This window comes from Clytia hemisphaerica, unplaced genomic scaffold (assembly GCF_902728285.1).
Source record: "Clytia hemisphaerica strain Z4C2 unplaced genomic scaffold, Clytia hemisphaerica genome assembly, whole genome shotgun sequence".
Classification (NCBI taxonomy): domain Eukaryota; kingdom Metazoa; phylum Cnidaria; class Hydrozoa; order Leptothecata; family Clytiidae; genus Clytia; species Clytia hemisphaerica.
In genome coordinates this window covers 327,408-340,249 of record NW_027103603.1, presented here as the reverse complement: position 1 = coordinate 340,249, position 12,842 = coordinate 327,408, and the positions used below count along the sequence as shown (strand labels likewise).

Here is a 12,842-nt window from a genome sequence, read left to right as displayed (position 1 = left end):
TCGTTGCCGCCTGTATTTTAAAATTGGTATAAAAAATCCGACGATATTCCGTCACAATGCTATTTCCTTGAATTACATAAGTAAAATGATTGATAGATAGCTTGATAGCTTGGAAATCTATATATTAATACGCTAAAATGTGTGTGTTTACAACGTTTTGTAAAAAGTTTTCGAAAGTCTAACAAAGCTCTACAAAGCCTCCTCTTCATGGCGTTGAACTTTCTTCTCCTTCTTTTATAAAATCAAAATCTTATCATCAATCGGCAGCTATCTTTCGTTCGTTAGGGTTTTTTAGATGTATAGTGATTTGCTGGATTAGGACACGCAGCGTGCGATGCTGCACATACGGCTAGTTACTCTTAAGTCACAAAATAATTATTTTCAAATTTTTATACACTGAAATGGAGAATTTCAACTGCGTGTATACTTTTGGTCACTTTTGTCATTCCAAGTAGTTTTTTTATTGGCTTGAAAAAAAAGTATGCTGTGTCATATAACCTGATAACAGCTGTTCATAATTTTCTTACGCGCACGGTAAACCTCTAAAGGCGCTTGAAAATTATACATCTAAGGAAAATAGTCCTACCGCGGAAAATTTTACAACAAGAATCTTGTTGTGCGCCAGAAAGTCAAAAACTGATACGGCGCCCTATTCATAAACACAATCACGCAACTTTGTTGTCATCCCCAGTCTTTTTAGACGAACGCGGTCCTTACGATTTCGAGATTGCATATTCGTCAGATTGTATGTTTTCACCCATCCCTTTAGAGCTTCAGCGTGGTGGGCAAAAAACAATCACAATCTGATCTCAGGTTAGTGTCATAAGAATATCATAATTTGAATCCTATACGCTCAATCCTATATACTCGATATTATTTCATACTTTTGAGTCAAAATTTAGAAATATTCGTCGGAGTTTTGACAAATGACGATGATTTCGCATCTGTTATCTTTGTTATGATATAGATAAAAGACTTGAGAAGAGTAGAACAACAGAGACTTTTGTCGAAGTTTTGACGTTGTTAGCAAGGTATTCCCAAGGTACATGTTTTTTCTTTTATAAGCATAACGTTTATAAGCATATGCAGGCTCAGTTTTTGGTGCCTAAACAATGGCAGGACAATGGCTCTATTGTTTAAGAACAATAGAATGCTAAGCATAATGTGAGCCTGATATAGGGACAGACACTTGCTTATAAAAAAAAAAACATGTAGATCATCAAGATTTATTGTTTCATTTTATGTTTTAACAAGGCGGCAACGAAGCTAGCAGTGCTTTCTACAAAAATACGAAGGAGAAGGATGTCCAGTCATTTATATGTTCATGTTCGGACGAAGCCACAGAGACCAGATGATTCTAAAACTTTAAACCTTGTGATGGGAAAGGAAAATGGGATCACCATCAGCAACAGTGGCGTAGCCAGGATTTTCAAGGGGTGTCGTAAATTTCAATTTTCAAATGGGCGGTTAGAGGGCGGTTATTATTTTCATTAGGGCGGTGTTAAAATATAACGCCCAAATACTTCCAAACAACCGGGGGACGTTATGGGCTGCAGATCCCAATACCTGTGAACCCCAAACACAGGCCACGTTGCACGTGGTTAACCGGCAACTCATCATTAAACGAGTTTACCATTTGTTGAATGGGTGGCAGAGCCACACATTGGGTCGAAAATATTCAAAGAGTGAGTCTCTCGTTCGTAATAATAGCTTGTGGTTTCTAAAAGAATGATATTGCCCTTTGGGAAATTCCTTTTGTCCTAGGGAAATTCCCGGATAAACAAACTCTCCGTCTTACAGTTTATGCGCTCCTTTTGTAAAATATAAAATGAAATTCTATTGTAAAGTGTGCCGATGGAGAGTGAAGAAAAAATTTGTTCATTTTTTTCAAAAAGTTATGTTATGTTCGTGTTATATAGAAAAGTCAACAAGAGAAAAATTCGTTTCTTGAGTGAGAATTTTGTGATTTGACATAAAAGTATTTTGTATGATTTTTACAAAGCTCATCATAAAAATAACCTTCAACAAAATAAATAAAAATTACTTTAGACTAGCAGGCTAAAATAACGTATACAAAACAATGTAATCAATCCCCCCCAAAAAAAACATTTTCTTGAGTCTTGAGTCTTGATCTCGTATAGCTGTCACTGAAAATAAGCACCGACAATTTTATGTTCTTCGAAAACGAAAGATGCCATTGTCTGTAAAATCGAGCATAAAGTCTCAAATTCATAAAACAACAAGAAACCACAACCAGTCAAAAACCAAGAACTGTCTATCATCTATCCATTACAGTATAATACAATATCATGTCATGCAATCCAATCAGAATACAGAACTACAGCATAGGATTTGTACAAGTACTCTCTCTTATATATTGCCACATACGATAGTCAATGTTCAATCACAAATCTTTACTTTATTATTTGCCATTCTGGAAACAAGCAACTTTTGCTGTCTTTACGACGAATAGCATTCTTTTTTCTTCATCAGTACAATTCTTCCCAAAAACAAGAGAAGCACTATCAGGTCGGGATCAGGTCTTGAAAACTTTTTTCTGATACAGTATTCCAAATATATCTCTCGGCTCTCTCATGGTAATAGTCTCACATCATAATATAATCGAAGAAAGATCTTGCATTCAATGTGTCCCCTCCTCTTCTACTCGTTTTCTGATAAAATAATTATAATTTACGGTCACCGACGAGACCTCTTTTGTTCTGCTAACAATTTAACAAAGAGGATAACAATAAATATTAAAGTCGGTAGCCGTGTCATTGTTTTTGTGCAGACGATGAAGGCCAAAGTGAAGAAAAATTTCTTATTTTACGGTCCCGGAGCTGTCTTCATTTCTACCGAGCTCTACTAAGCTAAGGAATCGCAATACTGAATTTTGATTCGGTGCCGTAAATTTATTAAAATCTAAATATCCCCGCCAATTTAAAACATCGCCGCCAATTGAAAACTGCCCATTGAAGGCGACGTGATTTTCTAAAAAAGCCGCACGCCGCGCGTGTCTGTACGAGCGCTAGTCGCCGCGCGTCGTCCTCTTACCAGCGCTTTTTATTTCTTGTCTTTCAAAAGCTTTTCTTTGTCAAAAAAGGGTGTCGCTGAGTCTTCAGGAGCGACACCCTAGTGACGCCACTGAGCAAGCCATGTTCGAAACAAATAAGAATTTTAAAATCAGAATTTCTTAATATTATACCTAGATTTTTGTAAGAAAACGAGGATCATTTTGACATGTACCTTAAGAGAAGCGTTATTTTATGTGACAATAACTTCTTGAAAGCGCTTTTAGTTAAAATTTCTAGAATCTAGCTTCTTCAACTGGCTGGAGGCGTTGTGTTGCATTCATGTAGTTAAAGCGGATATACAATGATGCATTGAACCATTATACACCTCTTATAATTGTTACAGTAACCAGCATAGCACAAAGCAGGTTCACAGATAAAGCTCCATCACTAGGCTTCCATTACAATGGCCTAGGCTTATCGCCTCTCGAAGCCATATTGTGCCTACGTTTTGTGGCCCTATAGACAACACAGATTCTGAGCCCTCTAAATCTCATTCCATGCATGAATAATAAAGATAAAGGATTTGGCGCATTTTGACGGATTAACTCAGTAAATTCTCAAGTTCGGGTATTTCTGTAGTAATCCAAAGCGTTTAGGACAAGACAAGCTCCTAGAAGCACTTAAATCTGGTCTGTAAAATACACACTGTACTCTAGGGGCTGAGTTAGGTCCCGTATGCACATCGGCGTATAGTCATTTTTTCTTTTGATCATGAAAGTATAGTCCTTGAAGAGTCAGAAAACGTGTGTGGCGTTATTTGGATCAGGCTCAAATTTCCATAATGGCGGATTTTAGATTTTCAACCCCTTTTAGCCCTCTTGCTTGAAAAAAGTTTTTTTTTGACTTTAAACATAGACATATTATATACCAATCAATCACAAATTTTATGCCGATTAAGAAAAAGGTCAGAGTCATGGTCTGAAAATTTCGTTATCTGGAGATATGAAGCACTTTCGATTTCGATTTTTTGAAATGACTACTTTTGGTTCCAGATTTCCGTGGCTGTAACATTTGATTGACTTATAATAGTATAAAGTCAAAAGTCATTAAAAAAAACGTCAAAAAATGTCAAAAAAGACAAAGAATTTTCAATCTTTGTTATTCTTTTCTGAATCCTTCCAGTAAAAGAAATCAAAATAAGCTTCTCGCTCGATGTCTGTTTTTATAATTAATTAATTTGATACTGTCTTTTTTGACTGTTTTTTATTATGACTTTTGACTTTATACCTCCATATCTTGATAACTACTTTTCCAAAATAAAAAAATGATACATCAAAATTTAAGTTTGCCTTTCCTCTTTACCATGAAAAAAGAATTTAGTTAAAATTCAATTTCTTTCGGACACAGTTACCCTCCAAACTCTTATACTTTTTCGTGGGTCACCTGGTATTTATGTAAATGACGCTAAGAAAAGGGGGTGGGAGGGTTCTTCAGATAGCGTCACAATGACGTTAGTTGCAGGAAAAATCGATATGTGAGTGACCCCTTGCCTTACAGGTCACAGCTGTCCATAGCTGTCGACTCTCCCGCATGCCAACGCTTTCTCCCGCTGGAAAAAGATTCAGCCAAACCTCCCGCATGTTCAGGATTTTTTTCCCGCATCTCCTGCATTTTCAAAAATTTTCCAATTTCCTGAAAAAAAAATCAGATTTTGTAAAAGCGACATGGCAAAATTTTATGGCGCGCAGAAGCGCCAATAAATACTATCTTGTTTAAAACGAAACATGTTATTGAAAAGAAACTATCTCCTTTAAAATGAAACTATCTCATTTAAAAAGAAACTATCTCATTTAAAACGAAACTATCTCATTTAGAAAGAAACTATCATTTTTAGACCAGTTCATCGGAAACTTAGTCCAGAAAAGATTGTGATAAATTTATCAACGACAATTTTTTATCAGAACACAAATCAAATCCGAAAAAGTTCTACAGTTACATCAAATCGAAAAAGCAGGATAATATCGGAATCACTTCTTTGCTCTCAAATGGAAATACTTTTACTGATGACACTCAAATTGCAAAAATCCTCAATAATCAATTTCTGAGTGTTTTTTCAGAAGATGACGGCCGAACACCAGATATAAAAGGAAATACCTGTCCACCCATCAGTGAATTAGAAATAACACAAAATGGTGTTCAAAAATTACTTTCAGAGCTCAACCCCAGCAAAGCTAATGGACCAGATCAAATTTCCACCAGAATTTTGAAGGAGTGTGCTGATATAATAAGTAAACCCCTTACTCTCATCTTTCAAGCTTCGCTGAAGCAATCAAAAATTCCAGATGACTGGCGCAAAGCAACCATTACTCCGCTATATAAAGGCAACAACAAAAGCAGATCAAACCCTGAAAGCTACCGCCCTGTGAGCCTAACATCTGTACTATGTAAAACACTCGAACACATAATTCACAGTCACATAATCAACCATTTAGAGCAGCAAAACATCCTCACTGACCGACAACATGGATTTAGAAAGAAACGATCCTGTGAGACACAATTAGTAAAAACTGTTAATGATCTAGTCAAGATATTGAATGAAAAAGGGCAAACTGATGCTATACTTTTGGACTTCAGTAAAGCCTTCGACAAAGTTTGTCACCGCAAGTTACTTTTAAAGCTAAGCTTCTATGGAATCAAAAACAACTTGTTGACTTGGATAGAGGATTTTCTCAGTAACCGAACCCAAAAAGTACTCGTTAGAGGCGTAGAATCACCAGAGGGAAAAGTAACATCCGGAGTCCCACAAGGATCGGTACTGGGACCCCTGCTGTTTTTAGTATATATAAATGACATTTATATATATCATTAGCAGTCACATCCTCAGAGATAAGTCTTTTTGCTGATGACGCTCTACTTTACAAATCCATCAAATCAATCAAAGATGCCAGAGATCTGCAAAATGACATGAACCACCTTACCCAATGGGAAAAGGACTGGTCCATGGAGTTTAATGCTGACAAATGTAAAGTCCTGCGATTTACAAATAAACAAAAAAACTGAAGAAACATATTCAATCCATGGCTACAATCTCGAATTGGTAAAATCAGCTAAATATCTAGGAGTGATCTTGGATAGCAAATTAACATTCAACAAACATATCACAACAACGTCTGCAAAGGCTCATAACTGTCGACATTTTTTGCAACGAAATCTTTGAATGTGTGACAAGGAAGTTAAACTCCAATGCTACAAAACCTTTGTACGACCCATAATCGAATATGCATCAATAGTATGGGACCCAGTAGGAAATCTAAAACTCAATCGACACATAGAGTCTGTACAACGAAAATCAGCTAGATGGATTTCTAATCAATGGCAACGAGAAGCCTCTCCAACTAGTATGATTAAGAACCTTGACCTGCAAACATTGGAGCAGAGGCGTACAGTCAAGCGCTTAACATCTCTCTACCAGTTTCACCATGGAATCAAGTTCATGCCTCCTAATACCATTAAACCTCAGAGATGCAATGATCTTCGATTTCAGCCAATCCAAGGTGCAATTCAACGGTATACCTACTCCTTCTACCCATACACAATCAAAGAATGGAATATGCTTTCAGCTGGTCTGGTTAATGCTGAGTCGTTAGATATATTTAATGATAAATTAGTGGCCTTCCTCAAATAGATTATTTTCTTAAGTTTGCTTCAAATCTCAGTAATTAATCTTGTCTTGTCTTATCAAGTTTTCAAAATTCTTTCAGTGATGCGTGAGGTCATAACTTCTTCTGTAGTTTTTCTCCTCAATTCAACCTTGCAATCTAATTTATTTCAATTTATCTTATGTTTTATATATTAGTTAATAAAATGTTTTTACTCAGAATTGTTTTTATCCTTCACATATTTTTATCGCTCACATTTTTAGCCTTTTAGTTTGTTTTTAATGTCAATACAGCCATGTAGCTCTTTTTGGTAACCAATTAAATTCCTCAGTAATCTAAGTTCTTTTTTCTGCAATATTCAATTATACCTCTTAATCCAAAGTGGTTGCCTTTTTATTAAATTCTAGATTTTATTATATTTAGATAGATTTTATTTTATTACCATTTTATTTTACATTCAGGAAATTGTACGTATGTACCCTCTGAATTATTGAATAGAAATTTAAAATAGAAATAGAAAGAAAGACGAGTTACAGTAAACAAGTTATAAATACTGTTTTATCAAAAAGCCGAGTAAGGAAGGGTTGTAACTCGAGCTTAGATAAAAAGTGTGCTTTTTTAAGAACCAAAACCAAAGAGGTCATTTCTTCAAAGTGTCCGTTCATCCTTTTCTATGGTGGCCCATTAGAGCCAACCCGATTTTTAAAGATTTTTAAATCTTGAAAAGTTGAAATGTAATGCAAAATTAATTACTTTTTATTTTTCAAAGTGAAACAAAAAACAAATTTTCTCTTTTCTTTTTCCAAGTGATGTCCTTCATGGTCCATCGCGTGGCCCATTGAGGACATTGAAAAAAATTTGTGTTAGAAGAGAAAAGATTTTTTTCAATTTTGTCCCTTTCTTATTTGCTTACTTTTGAAGTTTTGGTTTCCTGATAGGGTAGTGCAGTGTTGGAGAGTGTGGGCGATGTGGGCTTGGGAACTTCAACCAAACCTTTAAATTTTGATGAAAAAGTGGCCCTTACAAACTAAGGCTATGTTCTTATAAGCCTTGCACGGAGATGTTGTAGGAATTTCATATATAGTATCCCTCGACACCTTTTATAGCCCTGGTTCACGAATGATAAAAATTTTGGTGGCTTAAATACAGCTCATCAATATAGTAATATCAACATAGGGTGCTTTGACGAGTTCTATTCAGGGGGAAGGGGGTATCTAGGCAAATGGAAGGTACGGTATGTGCCGCCCTTGAGGGTACCTTTTTTTGGATTTGCAAAGTCCCACTGAGGGTTGGACATAATAAGAGAAACAGGAAAATTTCAACTTTTTACCCCCGGAAAGATCGAAATTTGGTCAAATTTGTCCCAATAAGGGTCGTAAAATTCACGAAATGTTTCCTTGTCAACCTTGTTTTCTCCTTTTTAGTCCCAGTAAGGGTTCAAGGGTTAGAAGTCGGGTGGCATCCCCTCCCTCGTCTGCTCGCAATCCTAGTACCCCCGTGGTTCTATTTGCCTTCCATTTGGTCCAAATTAAACAAAAAATATCGTAGATTTATAAAGTCATTAAAGGATTTTCTGACAGAGCCTTTCATTTTGGCTAAACAATTCTATAGAAAACACTGCATATCTGTATATATCAAAACTAAATTATAAATATAGGCTACATACCTCTCATAAATGGATAACTTAATCTTGATAGCCAAATTTTAATCAATCACTTTGAAGCAAAAAATTATTATGTTGTAACCTAAACACACCTCTCATTCATTCTTTTACAGTGTTGAAAGCAGTTGAAAGTAATAATACTCAAATATTTTGTGGGTGCACAAATAAAGTACACAACTAAAAGATTCCATAAGTTCAAAAAGAACACATCACATCTGACAAAGACTTCTTTCACTTTCATGAGAATATGAGCACACATGTAGAGGTACCATTTTGGAAAATAAAAATCAAAACAATATAATCTTACGGCAACCGAAATTTTAGTGTCCTCAATGGGCCACGCGATGGACCATGAAGGACACAACATTTAAAAAACGGTTAAAAATCAAAACCAAAGTAGTTTTTTTTACTTAACTGAAATTCACATATCCTCTATGGGCCACGCAATGGACCAGAATGGACAATACGAAAATCAAAATGGATATGTTTTGACTTTTTTTTTTAGTTTAGAAAATAAATAATCATTTTAAATTTAAAAAAATAGATTGGCCTTCATGGGCCACCATACTTTTCAACAAACAACCTTTTTGCATCTTGGCGAGGGGGGCTCCAGCACCCCCCCCCCCCTCAAAACTTTTGAAATACTTATCTAATCAACTTAAAATTTTTTCAGTGTAAACAAAATACCGTGAGTGGTCCTAAATCCGACAGCCCTGCCTAAATCCGATGGGGTCTTTCAAAGATACAAACTAAAATAAAAACAAACCTTTTGCTGTGACGCAATGAAGATACCAAAGTGTCAACTAAACTGAGAGATTTGATACACTGAACCAATTGAACCAAAACATTAATTGCTTCTTATACAAAACATAATTTTTCATTACAAAATTGTTAACGTTTTAAACACGAGCAACAAATTCAGAATAATAGAGGTATATAATTATTTTTACAAGTCACACTTTTTTTATCACATTAATTGACATCTTGACATTTTAGTCATCTTGCTAGATGTTTTGTTTTGAGAGTTCTTGCAGTATAGTTTATTGTTCAACTTGGAGAGGGAGTGTTTGTAAACATAAAATTTTTTTTCATAGCAGTTTTTTGGATTTAGGACCACTCACGGTACAGATTATCAAACTTTTGGCAAAATTTCGTTATCTTTGAAGACGTCAGTGTTGAAGACGTCATTGTGTACACTGACGTCACCATAAAATGCCAAAAATAGGACCCCCTCTAACTTTTTCCACACACATGGATATCTTTTGCTCAAATTTTATGTAGCCCTCCATATGAAAAATTATTTTACGATCTCGTCCCCACAGCATTCCACTGCTTCATCAATTTTTCTGATGGACGTGATGAAAGTAGTGATAAGTTGAGTGCCATCAACATCGTAAAAAAGTGAACGAAGTGACTGGGAACGAATTTGATTGTTTTAGGGACTAAGCTATTGGCTCGAAACTGACCAATGATAGAAGCGGTCAAAATTTTATCTAATCGGACAGACCGGGGGTACTAGGTTTGCAAGGTGAGCTGTAAATCGAAAATTACACCCTTTGAGAGACAAAATTTTGACTTTTTTGGACCCTTAGAGAGACCTTGGTTCTTACTAAGTTTTGATTGAAATTCCTGGTAATCGTGACCCTTTCAGGGAACTTTTGGAAGGGGACTTTTGATTTACCCTTTCGAAGACTAACCGATGGATTTGTTCCCCTTTGACAGACTTTTGAGGTATGAAAAAGAATACTCTTCTTATGGCTCGCACATACCCAGCACCCATAAATCTACCCATGTGTTTACCCAAGTCAGTGTGACATCAAAAAATACACTCTCAGGCCCGCTTTTTAAACAGCGTCCTTTGTGTGTGTGATATCAGGTGGAGACACGCCCTCATCGTAAGATTCTTGGGTCGTCTTATTGTTTGTTCCTTTTGTTGAGTCTGTCGGTCCTATTGTTCATGCTAAATCCATACACGATGACGTCAATGTTTGTTGACATACCTGAAAATAAAAACATAAAGATTATCATTATTTTTGCATGAATATATTACGCTACCTTATACGTCATTATAGAATTATACAAAACGAAAGCGAGTCTAGGCTGCCTGCCTAGAGAGCGCAGGCCCTAATATTTTTTCTCTCGCCCTAATATTTTTTCTCTCGCGGTCTTCAGGGGAAAACAAAAGTGATCGATATTCTTCGAAGGAAGAACTTGCCAATAAATAAACCCCTAGACAAAAAGATGTATTTTGAGGTTGGGAATGGATCCCGCGAAAATGAACAAATTTTAACTAGGCGTTTTTTTGGCAAACCCTCAAACTAATTTTTTCTTCCCTCAAGCTAAAAAGGTTACAGGTTTTGGGCAATCAAGGCAAAAATCAGCAAAAAGCTGGTGTTTTCCGTAAATCTGAGATGAGTTGTATGTTATGAGTTGTATGTTGCGAGTGCGTTACAGTTTTCTAGTCTGTGTTTTGTTAACCTGTAACCTGTAACCTGTAACCTGCGGTTTACACTTACCGCAAAATGCTCCTGCCAAAATCGCAGATCAAAAGTTTTTTTCAAAACCACAGGGATATTTTCTTTGAAAAACTGGACAATTTTTTACAAATGAGATAAAGAGAGAAAATCTTTTGGAGCTAAAACATCTATGATAATAAAATGCAAAAGGGCCTCAAATGAGGAACATGAACACAGGAAACTTCAAACACTTGTTTCAAGTTATTGAACACAACAGTTCAAGTCATTCCCTCACAATGTGAAATTGATATGCTTGAAAACCAAAAACGGTAAGGAAAAACAAAACCATTGGTGAAAATATGTATATAATTAAGAGAGAGATGACTTTTAAATTTGAAGATAAAAAGGATTATAAGGAAATGTTTAGTATTATATACAGACTTTTCTACATAATGTATCATTGGGTTCAATGTTTTTTCATACTGGCAGGCTCCTGTGTTCCCAGATTGTCATTAAATTGCCAACCATAAGGCTGAGTGTGGGACATTTGGTGAACATAGCTTCTTTTTTTTAAATGCGAAAAAAAAATTGGCAGGAAGCTAAGCTAACAAATCAAAATTGAAATTTGAAATTTGTTTTTCCCCCATTAATTTTTCAGACCACTCCCAATCATGAGGGAGGATCAAAATCTTGTGATTCATGCTCAAAAAGAAGCTGTACCATAATAATCATTGTACTTGCTGTTCTATGTTGTTGTCTCATATCCGTAGCCATCTATCTTGGAGTCAACAAATCGACCAAAACATCATCGAAACCTATTACCTTGAATAATGGGTTACAATTCTTTCAAGTATCGGATACCCATCTTGATATTTATTACAATGATAAAGTTGATGGTTTGAATGGGCAGTTATGTAGAACAATGAATCAAACAGACGGATATAAAGTCAATTTTACAGAAGGATCAGCTCCTTATTGGAGAGTGCATTGTGATTCACCGTACAAGTTGGTTCAATCATCAGCAGATTACATTAAAACACTAAATGAAGCGTCTAATGTGAAAGCGCAATTCATTTTATTGTCAGGTAACTGCTTTGATAATGTGGTTCATTTCTGAATTTAAGAAGGAATTGCAAAATTTCAGTATGTAAAAAATCTATAAATAAATTTTGTAAAGCTCACTTTTACTGGAAATGGCAAATCAGCTCAGCATTGTTCTTTAAGTTATTCTTAGTTTCTGAGCCCTGTTTTTCTAATAAAATTGTTATTTAAGCAATAGAGTAAAAGAGTATCACAAACCATCACTTTTTTTTAAATTTAAAATGCAAGGTGTGTTACTGTGTACAGTATATGGGGGGTAACATTTTCTTTGTTTTCATTGTTGTTTTTATTTAAAGGTGACCAAGCAGCTCATGCTTACTCTAAATTTACTGAAGTGGATGCATACAAAAGTTTAGTGTGGTCATGTTCTCTTTTTGGTCAATAAGCTTTTGTCAATTTCTACATAGCAAGTTTTTCTTAAAGTATGTAAAATTCATAATGTTTGAATCTTCCTAATTCAAGTTATATCATTTTAATTTTCATATTTTATTGTACTTTTTTGCAGGAAACAATGATATCCCCCTTCATTATAATCCACCAGTTGAACACCCTGAGTCGTTTTATGGAGACCTATCAAAGGAAGTAACCAAGTACATCTTTCCAAAGAGCTCTGTGTTGGCTGAATTGAACAGTGTCAAAGAATTCAATGAATCCTTTCTACAAGGGGGTTATTATGCTGTCAATGTTTCAGGTAAGAAATTTTGGAACAATTTTTCACAAAATTATAGTAAACAAAAATTGATAAAAACAACCAGATTTTTTCCTAGGTTATTCAGTAGATGTCTGATTTGTCAGGTATGGAAAGGTTGTATAATCAACCAGTGTAACTAAGCTAACAAATTTTGCAAATGTTAGAAAGTTTGTAAACAATAAATCAAAATAAACCTAATGCACAGATCTGGGACTTTTATAAGAGTGTGGGAAATCAATATCTTGGAGGGCCTAAAAC

The 12,842-nt window shown here is 35.3% G+C and overlaps 1 protein-coding gene across 2 annotated transcripts in view; it reads left to right on the top strand.

The window, feature by feature from the left end:
- Window positions 1-12,842, top strand: part of LOC136802050 (cyclic GMP-AMP phosphodiesterase SMPDL3A-like) — a 30,087-nt gene that overhangs the window by 15,512 nt on the left and 1,733 nt on the right. Inside the window, exons 3-4 of one of the 2 annotated variants that reach the window (XM_067058758.1) lie at window positions 11,563-11,877; window positions 12,399-12,584. In XM_067058758.1, coding sequence (XP_066914859.1) covers window positions 11,563-11,877; window positions 12,399-12,584 — 501 coding nt within the window. Of the gene's footprint in view, window positions 1-11,450; window positions 11,878-12,398; window positions 12,585-12,842 lie in introns of both variants that reach the window. The other variant, XM_067058759.1, reaches the window with a different exon arrangement.